The sequence below is a fragment of the Oncorhynchus keta genome, unplaced genomic scaffold (assembly GCF_023373465.1).
Source record: "Oncorhynchus keta strain PuntledgeMale-10-30-2019 unplaced genomic scaffold, Oket_V2 Un_scaffold_4369_pilon_pilon, whole genome shotgun sequence".
Classification (NCBI taxonomy): domain Eukaryota; kingdom Metazoa; phylum Chordata; class Actinopteri; order Salmoniformes; family Salmonidae; genus Oncorhynchus; species Oncorhynchus keta.
Genome location: NW_026290943.1, coordinates 122501 through 136256, shown reverse-complemented (window position 1 = coordinate 136256; position 13756 = coordinate 122501). Strand labels below are relative to the sequence as shown.

The window sequence follows — 13756 nt, the reverse complement described above, 5'->3', positions numbered from 1 at the left end:
TCCAATACTACTGTAGAGATACCAGGTTATATAGGTTCAGTAGTGGGTCTGGGGTCTGATCCAATACTACTGTAGAGATACCAGGTTATATAGGTTCAGTAGTGAGTCTGGGGTCTGATCCAATACTACTGTAGAGATACCAGGTTATATAGGTTCAGTAGTGGGTCTGGGGTCTGGGGTCTGATCCAATACTACTGTAGAGATACCAGGTTATATAGGTTCAGTAGTGAGTCTGGGGTCTGATCCAATACTACTGTAGAGATACCAGGTTATATAGGTTCAGTAGTGAGTCTGGGGTCTGATCCAATACTACTGTAGAGATACCAGGTTATATAGGTTCAGTAGTGAGTCTGGGGTCTGGGGTCTGATCCAATACTACTGTAGAGATACCAGGTTATATAGGTTCAGTAGTGAGTCTGGGGTCTGATCCAATACTACTGTAGAGATACCAGGTTATATAGGTTCAGTAGTGGGTCTGGGGTCTGGGGTCTGATCCAATACTACTGTAGAGATACCAGGTTATATAGGTTCAGTAGTGAGTCTGGGGTCTGATCCAATACTACTGTAGAGATACCAGGTTATATAGGTTCAGTAGTGGGTCTGGGGTCTGATCCAATACTACTGTAGAGATACCAGGTTATATAGGTTCAGTAGTGGGTCTGGGGTCTGATCCAATACTACTGTAGAGATACCAGGTTATATAGGTTCAGTAGTGAGTCTGGGGTCTGATCCAATACTACTGTAGAGATACCAGGTTATATAGGTTCAGTAGTGACTCTGGGGTCTGCTCCAATACTACTGTAGAGATACCAGGTTATATAGGTTCAGTAGTGGGTCTGGGGTCTGATCCAATACTACTGTAGAGATACCAGGTTATATAGGTTCAGTAGTGGGTCTGGGGTCTGATCCAATACTACTGTAGAGATACCAGGTTATATAGGTTCAGTAGTGAGTCTGGGGTCTGATCCAATACTACTGTAGAGATACCAGGTTATATAGGTTCAGTAGTGGGTCTGGGGTCTGATCCAATACTACTGTAGAGATACCAGGTTATATAGGTTCAGTAGTGGGTCTGGGGTCTGATCCAATACTACTGTAGAGATACCAGGTTATATAGGTTCAGTAGTGGGTCTGGGGTCTGATCCAATACTACTGTAGAGATACCAGGTTATATAGGTTCAGTAGTGAGTCTGGGGTCTGATCCAATACTACTGTAGAGATACCAGGTTATATAGGTTCAGTAGTGGGTCTGGGGTCTGGGGTCTGATCAATACTACTGTAGAGATACCAGGTTATATAGGTTCAGTAGTGGGTCTGGGGTCTGATCCAATACTACTGTAGAGATACCAGGTTATATAGGTTCAGTAGTGGGTCTGGGGTCTGATCCAATACTACTGTAGAGATACCAGGTTATATAGGTTCAGTAGTGGGTCTGGGGTCTGATCCAATACTACTGTAGAGATACCAGGTTATATAGGTTCAGTAGTGGGTCTGGGGTCTGATCCAATACTACTGTAGAGATACCAGGTTATATAGGTTCAGTAGTGGGTCTGGGGTCTGATCCAATACTACTGTAGAGATACCAGGTTATATAGGTTCAGTAGTGAGTCTGGGGTCTGATCCAATACTACTGTAGAGATACCAGGTTATATAGGTTCAGTAGTGGGTCTGGGGTCTGATCCAATACTACTGTAGAGATACCAGGTTATATAGGTTCAGTAGTGAGTCTGGGGTCTGATCCAATACTACTGTAGAGATACCAGGTTATATAGGTTCAGTAGTGGGTCTGGGGTCTGATCCAATACTACTGTAGAGATACCAGGTTATATAGGTTCAGTAGTGAGTCTGGGGTCTGATCCAATACTACTGTAGAGATACCAGGTTATATAGGTTCAGTAGTGGGTCTGGGGTCTGATCCAATACTACTGTAGAGATACCAGGTTATATAGGTTCAGTAGTGAGTCTGGGGTCTGATCCAATACTACTGTAGAGATACCAGGTTATATAGGTTCAGTAGTGGGTCTGGGGTCTGATCCAATACTACTGTAGAGATACCAGGTTATATAGGTTCAGTAGTGAGTCTGGGGTCTGATCCAATACTACTGTAGAGATACCAGGTTATATAGGTTCAGTAGTGAGTCTGGGGTCTGATCCAATACTACTGTAGAGATACCAGGTTATATAGGTTCAGTAGTGGGTCTGGGGTCTGGGGTCTGATCCAATACTACTGTAGAGATACCAGGTTATATAGGTTCAGTAGTGGGTCTGGGGTCTGATCCAATACTACTGTAGAGATACCAGGTTATATAGGTTCAGTAGTGAGTCTGGGGTCTGATCCAATACTACTGTAGAGATACCAGGTTATATAGGTTCAGTAGTGAGTCTGGGGTCTGGGGTCTGATCCAATACTACTGTAGAGATACCAGGTTATATAGGTTCAGTAGTGGGTCTGGGGTCTGGGGTCTGATCCAATACTACTGTAGAGATACCAGGTTATATAGGTTCAGTAGTGGGTCTGGGGTCTGATCCAATACTACTGTAGAGATACCAGGTTATATAGGTTCAGTAGTGGGTCTGGGGTCTGATCCAATACTACTGTAGAGATACCAGGTTATATAGGTTCAGTAGTGAGTCTGGGGTCTGATCCAATACTACTGTAGAGATACCAGGTTATATAGGTTCAGTAGTGAGTCTGGGGTCTGATCCAATACTACTGTAGAGATACCAGGTTATATAGGTTCAGTAGTGAGTCTGGGGTCTGATCCAATACTACTGTAGAGATACCAGGTTATATAGGTTCAGTAGTGAGTCTGGGGCAGATTGTTGATTAGTTCTCTCTCTCTCTTACCCCTAACCCCTCAGTGTTACCCCCTGTGTTCTCTCTCTTACCCCTAACCCCCTCAGTGTTACCCCCTGTGTTCTCTCTCTCTTACCCCTAACCCCCTCAGTGTTACCCCCTGTGTTCTCTCTCTCTTACCCCTAACCCCCTCAGTGTTACCCCCTGTGTTCTCTCTCTTACCCCTAACCCCCTCAGTGTTACCCCATGTGTTCTCTCTCTTACCCCTAACCCCCTCAGTGTTACCCCCTGTGTTCTCTCTCTTACCCCTAACCCCCTCAGTGTTATCCCCTGTGTTCTCTCTCTCTCTCTCTCTCTCTCTCTCTCTCTCTCTCTCTCTCTTACCCCTAACCCCCTCAGTGTTACCCCCTGTGTTCTCTCTCTTAACCCTAACCCCCTCAGTGTTACCCCCTGTGTCCTCTCTCTTACCCCTAACCCCCTCAGTGTTACCCCCTGTGTTCTCTCTCTTACCCCTAACCCCATCAGTGTTACCCCTGTGTCCTCTCTCTTACCCCTAACCCCCTCAGTGTTACCCCATGTGTTCTCTCTCTTACCCCTAACCCCATCAGTGTTACCCCCTGTGTCCTCTCTCTTACCCCTAACCCCCTCAGTGTTACCCCCTGTGTTCTCTCTCTTACCCCTAACCCCCTCAGTGTTACCCCCTCAGTGCTACCCCCTGTGTTCTCTCTCTTACCCCTAACCCCCTCAGTGTTACCCCCTGTGTTCTCTCTCTCTTACCCCTAACCCCCTCAGTGTTACCCCCTGTGTTCTCTCTCTTACCCATAACCCCCTCAGTGTTACCCCCTGTGTTCTCTCTCTCTTACCCCTAACCCCCTCAGTGTTACCCCCTGTGTTGTCTCTCTCTCTCTTACCCCTAACCCCCCCAGTGTTACCCCCTGTGTTGTCTCTCTCTCTCTCTTACCCCTAACCCCCTCAGTGTTACCCCCTGTGTTGTGTCTCTCTCTCTCTTACCCCTAACCCCCCCAGTGTTACCCCCTGTGTTCTCTCTCTTACCCCTAACCCCCTCAGTGTTACCCCCTGTGTTCTCTCTCTTACCCCTAACCCCCTCAGTGTTACCCCCTGTGTTCTCTCTCTTACCCCTAACCCCATCAGTGTTACCCCCTGTGTCCTCTCTCTTACCCCTAACCCCCTCAGTGTTACCCCATGTGTTCTCTCTCTTACCCCTAACCCCATCAGTGTTACCCCCTGTGTCCTCTCTCTTACCCCTAACCCCCTCAGTGTTACCCCCTGTGTTCTCTCTCTTACCCCTAACCCCCTCAGTGTTACCCCCTCAGTGCTACCCCCTGTGTTCTCTCTCTTACCCCTAACCCCCTCAGTGTTACCCCCTGTGTTCTCTCTCTCTTACCCCTAACCCCTCAGTGTTACCCCTGTGTTCTCTCTCTTACCCATAACCCCTCAGTGTTACCCCCTGTGTTCTCTCTCTCTTACCCCTAACCCCCTCAGTGTTACCCCCTGTGTTGTCTCTCTCTCTCTTACCCCTAACCCCCCCAGTGTTACCCCCTGTGTTGTCTCTCTCTCTCTCTTACCCCTAACCCCCTCAGTGTTACCCCCTGTGTTGTGTCTCTCTCTCTCTTACCCCTAACCCCCTCTGTTTTACCCCCTGTGTTCTCTCTCTTACCCCTAACCCCCTCAGTGTTACCCCCTGTGTTCTCTCTCTTACCCCTAACCCCCTCAGTGTTACCCCCTGTGTTCTCTCTCTCTTACCCCTAACCCCCTCAGTGTTACCCCCTGTGTTCTCTCTCTTACCCCTAACCCCCTCAGTGTTACCCCCTGTGTTCTCTCTCTTACCCCTAACCCCCTCAGTGTTACCCCCTGTGTTCTCTCTCTCTTACCCCTAACCCCCTCAGTGTTACCCCCTGTGTTCTCTCTCTTACCCCTAACCCCCTCAGTGTTACCACTAGGTGTTCTATCTCTTACCCCTAACCCCCTCAGTGTTACCCCCTGTGTTCTCTCTCTCTTACCCCTAACCCCTCAGTGTTACCCCCTGTGTTCTCTCTCTTCCCCCTAACCCCTCAGTGTTATCCCCTGTGTTCTCTCTCTCTCTCTCTCTCTCTCTCTCTCTCTCTCTTACCCCTAACCCCCTCAGTGTTACCCCCTGTGTTCTCTCTCTCTTACCCCTAACCCCCTCAGTGTTACCCCCTGTGTTCTCTCTCTTACCCATAACCCCCTCAGTGTTACCCCATGTGTTCTCTCTCTTACCCCTAACCCCCTCAGTGTTACCCCCTGTGTTCTCTCTCTTACCCCTAACCCCATCAGTGTTACCCCCTGTGTCCTCTCTCTTACCCCTAACCCCCTCAGTGTTACCCCATGTGTTCTCTCTCTTACCCCTAACCCCATCAGTGTTACCCCCTGTGTCCTCTCTCTTACCCCTAACCCCCTCAGTGTTACCCCCTGTGTTCTCTCTCTTACCCCTAACCCCTCAGTGTTACCCCCTCAGTGCTACCTCCTGTGTTCTCTCTCTTACCCCTAACCCCCAGTGTTACCCCCTGTGTTCTCTCTCTCTTACCCCTAACCCCTCAGTGTTACCCCCTGTGTTCTCTCTCTTACCCATAACCCCTCAGTGTTACCCCCTGTGTTCTCTCTCTCTTACCCCTAACCCCTCAGTGTTACCCCCTGTGTTCTCTCTCTCTTACCCCTAACCCCCTCACTGTTACCCCCTGTGTTGTCTCTCTCTCTCTTACCCCTAACCCCCAGTGTTACCCCCTGTGTTGTCTCTCTCTCTCTCTTACCCCTAACCCCTCAGTGTTACCCCCTGTGTTGTCTCTCTCTCTCTCTCTTACCCCTAACCCCCAGTGTTACCCCCTGTGTTCTCTCTCTTACCCCTAACCCCCTCAGTGTTACCCCCTGTGTTCTCTCTCTCTTACCCCTAACCCCTCAGTGTTACCCCTGTGTTCTCTCTCTTACCCCTAACCCCCTCAGTGTTACCCCTGTGTTCTCTCTCTTACCCCTAACCCCCTCAGTGTTACCCCCTGTGTTCTCTCTCTCTTACCCCTAACCCCCTCAGTGTTACCCCCTGTGTTCTCTCTCTTACCCCTAACCCCCTCAGTGTTACCCCTGTGTTCTCTCTCTCTTACCCCCAACCCCCTCAGTGTTACCCCCTGTGTTGTCTCTCTCTCTCTCTTACCCCTAACCCCCCAGTGTTACCCCCTGTGTTCTCTCTCTTACCCCTAACCCCTCAGTGTTACCCCCTGTGTTCTCTCTCTTACCCCTAACCCCCTCAGTGTTACCCCCTGTGTTCTCTCTCTCTCTCTCTCTCTCTCTCTCTCTCTCTCTCTCTCTCTCTCTCTCTCTCTCTCTCTCTCTCTCTCTCTCTCTTACCCCTAACCCCCTCAGTGTTACCCCCAGTGTTACCCCCTGTGTCCCCTCTCTTACCCCTCTTTCAGCATGATGGGAGTCTCGATACTCTTCTGGTTCCATCTCCCTGACGACGAGATTAGGTCCAGGAACTACAGACGGACAGACAGAGGGCGCATCTCAAATTTACATTTTAGTCAATTTAATAGACTCTCATCCCCCAGCTGGGGGTGAGCTGGGGGATGAGCTGGGGGAGAGCTGGGGGATGAGCTGGAGGTGAGCTGGGGGATGAGCTGGGTGTGAGCTGGGGGTGAGCTGGGGGGTGAGCTGGGTGTGAGCTGGGGGGTGAGCTGGGTGTGAGCTGGGGGGTGAGCTGGGGGTGAGCTGGGGGTGAGCTGGGGGTGAGCTGGGGGTGAGCTGGGTGTGAGCTGGGGGATGAGCTGTTCCCAGACATCCAGGACATACAGCCAGTGTCTGAAAAATTGCCAAAGCCTCCAGCCGCCCGAGACAAGGACTGTTCTCCATGCTCCTGTCCTGCAGGGGGTACCGGTGCATCAAGGTTCAGACAAACAGACTCCTAAACCGCTTCTATCCCCTGGCCATAAGACAAGGACTGTTCTCCACGCTCCTGTCCTGCAGGGGGTACCGGTGCATCAAGGTTCAGACAAACAGACTCCTAAACCGCTTCTATCCCCTGGCCATAAGACAAGGACTGTTCTCCCTGCTCCTGTCCTGCAGGGGGTACCGGTGCATCAAGGTTCAGACAAACAGACTCCTAAACCGCTTCTATCCCCTGGCCATAAGACAAGGACTGTTCTCCCTGCTCCTGTCCTGCAGGGGGTACCGGTGCATCAAGGTTCAGACAAACAGACTCCTAAACCGCTTCTATCCCCTGGCCATAAGACAAGGACTGTTCTCCCTGCTCCTGTCCTGCAGGGGGTACCGGTGCATCAAGGTTCAGACAAACAGACTCCTAAACCGCTTCTATCCCCTGGCCTGTTAAATCGCTATCAACTTCCTCTCTCCTTCTCCCAAAGAATATCCACACTGACTAATCACCGGGGGGCTGGTCAGTAGCAGAACCTTAGAGCTCTCATTCTGATCACTGGGGGCTGGTCAGTACCAGAACCTTAGAGCTCTCATTCTGATCAATGGGGGCTGGTCAGTACCAGAACTGTAGAGATCTCATCCTGATCACTGGGGGCTGGTCAGTAGCAGAACCTTAGAGCTCTCATTCTGATCACTGGGGGCTGGTCAGTACCAGAACCTTAGAGCTCTCATTCTGATCACTGGGGGCTGGTCAGTACCAGAACCTTAGAGCTCTCATTCTGATCAATGGGGGCTGGTCAGTACCAGAACTGTAGAGATCTCATCCTGATCACTGGGGGCTGGTCAGTACCAGAACCGTAGAGATCTCATACTGATCACTGGGGGGCTGGTCAGTACCAGGACTATAGAGCTCTCATTCTGATCACTGGGGGCTGGTCAGTACCAGAACCTTAGAGCTCTCATTCTGATCAATGGGGGCTGGTCAGTACCAGAACTGTAGAGATCTCATCCTGATCACTGGGGGCTGGTCAGTACCAGAACCGTAGAGATCTCATACTGATCACTGGGGGGCTGGTCAGTACCAGGACTATAGAGCTCTCATTCTGATCACTGGGGGCTGGTCAGTACCAGAACCTTAGAGCTCTCATTCTGATCACTGGGGGCTGGTCAGTACCAGAACCGTAGAGCAGAGACTCTCATTCTCCCAGCTACAGAGCAGAGACTCTCATTCTCCCAGCCACAGAGCAGAGACTCTCATTCTCCCAGCCACAGAGCAGAGACTCTCATTCTCCCAGCCACAGAGCAGAGACTCTCATTCTCCCAGCCACAGAGCAGAGACTCTCATTCTCCCAGCTACAGAGCAGAGCAGAGACTCTCATTCTCCCAGCTACAGAGCAGAGCAGAGACTCTCATTCTCCCAGCCACAGAGCAGAGACTCTCATTCTCCCAGCCACAGAGCAGAGACTCTCATTCTCCCAGCTACAGAGCAGAGCAGAGACTCTCATTCTCCCAGCCACAGAGCAGAGACTCTCATTATCCCAGCCACAGAGCAGAGACTCTCATTCTCCCAGCTACAGAGCAGAGACTCTCATTCTCCCAGCTACAGAGCAGAGAATCTCATTCTCCCAGCCACAGAGCAGAGACTCTCGTTCTCCCAGCCATAGAGCAGAGACTCTAGTTCTCCCAGCCACAGAGCAGAGACTCTCGTTCTCCCAGCCACAGAGCAGAGACTCTCATTCTCCCAGCCACAGAGCAGAGACTCTCATTCTCAAAACTACAGACCAGAGCAGAGACTCTCATTCTCCCAGCTACAGAGCAGAGACTCTCATTCTCCCAGCTACAGACCAGAGCAGAGACTCTCATTCTCCCAGCTACAGAGCAGAGACTCTCATTCTCCCAGCTACAGACCAGAGCAGAGACTCTCATTCTCCCAGCCACAGAGCAGAGACTCTCATTCTCAAAACTACAGACCAGAGCAGAGACTCTCATTCTCCCAGCTACAGAGCAGAGACTCTCATTCTCCCAGCTACAGACCAGAGCAGAGACTCTCATTCTCCCAGCCACAGAGCAGAAACTCTCATTCTCCCAGCCACAGAGCAGAGACTCTCATTCTCCCAGCCACAGAGCAGAAACTCTCATTCTCCCAGCCACAGAGCAGAAACTCTCATTCTCCCAGCTACAGAGCAGAGACTCTCATTCTCCCAGCCACAGAGCAGAAACTCTCATTCTCCCAGCCACAGAGCAGAAACTCTCATTCTCCCAGCTACAGAGCAGAGACTCTCATTCTCCCAGCCACAGAGCAGAAACTCTCATTCTCCCAGCCACAGAGCAGAGACTCTCATTCTCCCAGCCACAGAGCAGAAACTCTCATTCTCCCAGCCACAGAGCAGAAACTCTCATTCTCCCAGCTACAGAGCAGAGACTCTCATTCTCCCAGCCACAGAGCAGAAACTCTCATTCTCCCAGCCACAGAGCAGAGACTCTCATTCTCCCAGCCACAGAGCAGAAACTCTCATTCTCCCAGCCACAGAGCAGAGACTCTTATTGTCCCAGCCACAGAGCAGAGACTCTCATTCTCCCAGCTACAGAGCAGAGACTCTCATTCTCCCAGCCACAGAGCAGAAACTCTCATTCTCCCAGCCACAGAGCAGAGACTCTCATTCTCCCAGCTACAGAGCAGAAACTCTCATTCTCCCAGCCACAGAGCAGAAACTCTCATTCTCCCAGCTACAGAGCAGAGACTCTCATTCTCCCAGCCACAGAGCAGAAACTCTCATTCTCCCAGCCACAGAGCAGAGACTCTCATTCTCCCAGCCACAGAGCAGAAACTCTCATTCTCCCAGCCACAGAGCAGAGACTCTTATTGTCCCAGCCACAGAGCAGAGACTCTCATTCTCCCAGCTACAGAGCAGAGACTCTCATTCTCCCAGCCACAGAGCAGAGACTCTCATTCTCCCAGCCACAGAGCAGAGACTCTCATTCTCCCAGCCACAGAGCAGAAACTCTCATTCTCCCAGCCACAGAGCAGAGACTCTCATTCTCCCAGCCACAGAGCAGAGACTCTCATTCTCCCAGCCACAGAGCAGAGACTCTCATTCTCCCAGCTACAGAGCAGAGACTCTCATTCTCCCAGCCACAGAGCAGAGACTCTCATTCTCCCAGCCACAGAGCAGAGACTCTCATTCTCCCAGCCACAGAGCAGAAACTCTCATTCTCCCAGCTACAGAGCAGAAACTCTCATTCTCCCAGCTACAGAGCAGAGACTCACGTTCTTCACAGCGTCGCCATACTTCTGCTCGTTGAAGTAATCGTAGAAGGCCGCCATGTAAGTCTCTTTAAAACTAGCTGATTTGGACTTGGCGAGGCTACCCAGGGTCTGGATGGTCTTTGAGATGAGGGTGAGGGTCCGAGACGTGGCGGGGTCCTGAGGAGGAGACGGACTAAGGTTAGAACACTACCGACACACAACATACTAACACACTGTTAACCACAACATACTAACACACTGTTAACCACAACATACTAACACACTGTAAACCACAACATACTAACACACTGTTAACCACAACATACTAACACACTGTTAACCACACCATACTAACACACTGTAAACCACAACATACTAACACACTGTTAACCACAACATACTAACACACTGTAAACCACAACATACTAACACACTGTTAACCACAACATACTAACACACTGTTAACCACAACATACTAACACACTGTAAACCACAACATACTAACACACTGTTAACCACAACATACTAACACACTGTAAACCACAACATACTAACACACTGTTAACCACAACATACTAACACACTGTTAACCACACCATACTAACACACTGTTAACCATACCATACTAACACACTGTTAACCACAACATACTAACACACAGTTAACCACAACATACTAACACACTGTTAACCACAACATACTAACACACTGTTAACCACACCATACTAACACACTGTTAACCACACCATACTAACACACTGTTAACCACACCATACTAACACACTGTTAACCACAACATACTAACACACTGTAAACCACAACATACTAACACACTGTTAACCACAACATACTAACACACTGTTAACCACAACATACTAACACACTGTGACTCACAACATACTAACACACTGTTAACCACACCATACTAACACACTGTTAACCACACCATACTAACACACTGTTAACCACAACATACTAACACACTGTTAACCACAACATACTAACACACTGTTAACCACAACATACTAACACACTGTGACTCACAACATACCATACAACATACCACAACATACCACAGCAGGGTGAATTCTGTATGAAACACTGTGACCCACAGCAGGGTGAATTCTGTATGAAACACTGTGACCCACAGCAGGGTGAATTCTGTATGAAACACTGTGACCCACAGCAGGGTGAATTCTGTATGAAACACTGTGACCCACAGCAGGGTGAATTCTGTATGAAACACTGTGACCCACAGCAGGGTGAATTCTGTATGAAACACTGTGACCCACAGCAGGGTGAATTCTGTATGAAACACTGTGACCCACAGCAGGGTGAATTCTGTATGAAACACTGTGACCCACAGCAGGGTGAATTCTGTATGAAACACTGTGACCCACAGCAGGGTGAATTCTGTATGAAACACTGTGACCCACAGCAGGGTGAATTCTGTATGAAACACTGTGACCCACAGCAGGGTGAATTCTGTATGAAACACTGTGACCCACAGCAGGGTGAATTCTGTATGAAACACAGTGACCCACAGCAGGGTGAATTCTGTATGAAACACTGTGACCCACAGCAGGGTGAATTCTGTATGAAACACAGTGACCCACAGCAGGGTGAATTCTGTATGAAACACAGTGGCCCACAGCAGGGTGAATTCTGTATGAAACACTGTGACCCACAGCAGGGTGAATTCTGTATGAAACACTGTGACCCACAGCAGGGTGAATTCTGTATGAAACACTGTGACCCACAGCAGGGTGAATTCTGTATGAAACACTGTGACCCTCAGCAGGGTGAATTCTGTATGAAACACTGTGACCCCCAGCAGGGTGAATTCTGTATGAAACACTGTGACCCACAGCAGGGTGAATTCTGTATGAAACACTGTGACCCACAGCAGGGTGAATTCTATATGAAACACTGTGACCCACAGCAGGGTGAATTCTGTATGAAACACCGTGACCCACAGCAGGGTGAATTCTGTATGTAACACTGTGACCCACAGCAGGGTGAATTCTGTATGAAACACTGGGACCCACAGCAGGGTGAATTCTGTATGAAACACTGTGACCCACAGCAGGGTGAATTCTGTATGAAACACTGTGACCCGCAGCAGGGTGAATTCTGTATGAAACACTGTGACCCACAGCAGGGTGAATTCTGTATGAAACACAGTGACCCACAGCAGGGTGAATTCTGTATGAAACACTGTGACCCACAGCAGGGTGAATTCTGTATGAAACACAGTGACCCGCAGCGGGGTGAATTCTGTATGAAACACAGTGGCCCACAGCAGGGTGAATTCTGTATGAAACACAGTGGCCCACAGCAGGGTGAATTCTGTATGAAACACTGTGGCCCACAGCAGGGTGAATTCTGTATGAAACACAGTGGCCCACAGCAGGGTGAATTCTGTATGAAACACTGTGACCCGCAGCAGGGTGAATTCTGTATGAAACACTGTGACCCACAGCAGGGTGAATTCTGTATGAAACACTGTGACCCGCAGCAGGGTGAATTCTGTATGAAACACTGTGACCCACAGCAGGGTGAATTCTGTATGAAACACAGTGACCCACAGCAGGGTGAATTCTATATGAAACACTGTGACCCACAGCAGGGTGAATTCTGTATGAAACACTGTGACCCACAGCAGGGTGAATTCTGTATGAAACACTGTGACCCACAGCAGGGTGAATTCTGTATGAAACACTGTGACCCACAGCAGGGTGAATTCTGTATGAAACACTGTGACCCACAGCAGGGTGAATTCTGTATGTAACACTGTGACCCACAGCAGGGTGAATTCTGTATGAAACACCGTGACCCACAGCAGGGTGAATTCTGCATTAAACACTGTGACCCACAGCAGGGTGAATTCTGTATGAAACACTGTGACCCACAGCAGGGTGAATTCTGTATGAAACACAGTGACCCACAGCAGGGTGAATTCTGTATGAAACACTGACCCACAGCAGGGTGAATTCTGTATGAAACACTGTGACCCACAGCAGGGTGAATTCTGTATGAAACACTGTGACCCACAGCAGGTTGAATTCTGTATGAAACACTGTGACCCGCAGCAGGGTGAATTCTGTATGAAACACAGTGACCCACAGCAGGGTGAATTCTGTATGAAACACTGTGACCCCCAGCAGGGTGAATTCTGTATGAAACACTGTGACCCACAGCAGGGTGAATTCTGTATGAAACACTGTGACCCACAGCAGGGTGAATTCTATATGAAACACTGTGACCCACAGCAGGGTGAATTCTGTATGAAACACCGTGACCCACAGCAGGGTGAATTCTGTATGTAACACTGTGACCCACAGCAGGGTGAATTCTGCATTAAACACTGTGACCCACAGCAGGGTGAATTCTGTATGAAACACTGTGACCCACAGCAGGGTGAATTCTGTATGAAACACAGTGACCCACAGCAGGGTGAATTCTGTATGAAACACTGACCCACAGCAGGGTGAATTCTGTATGAAACACTGTGACCCACAGCAGGGTGAATTCTGTATGAAACACTGTGACCCACAGCAGGTTGAATTCTGTATGAAACACTGTGACCCGCAGCAGGGTGAATTCTGTATGAAACACAGTGACCCACAGCAGGGTGAATTCTGTATGAAACACTGTGACCCCCAGCAGGGTGAATTCTGTATGAAACACTGTGACCCACAGCAGGGTGAATTCTGTATGAAACACTGTGACCCACAGCAGGGTGAATTCTATATGAAACACTGTGACCCACAGCAGGGTGAATTCTGTATGAAACACTGTGACCCACA

General features: G+C 49.5%; 1 protein-coding gene across 3 annotated transcripts in view; it reads right to left on the bottom strand.

The window, feature by feature from the left end:
* The window catches only part of rasa3 (RAS p21 protein activator 3), a 156429-nt gene that overhangs the window by 31188 nt on the left and 111485 nt on the right, over positions 1 to 13756 (bottom strand). For all 3 annotated transcript variants that reach the window (XM_052516430.1, XM_052516428.1, XM_052516429.1), the window contains exons 16-17: positions 9969 to 10124; positions 6230 to 6303 (exon numbers count right to left, since the gene is read on the bottom strand). In XM_052516430.1, coding sequence (XP_052372390.1) covers positions 6230 to 6303; positions 9969 to 10124 — 230 coding nt within the window. The remainder of the gene's footprint in view (positions 1 to 6229; positions 6304 to 9968; positions 10125 to 13756) is intronic.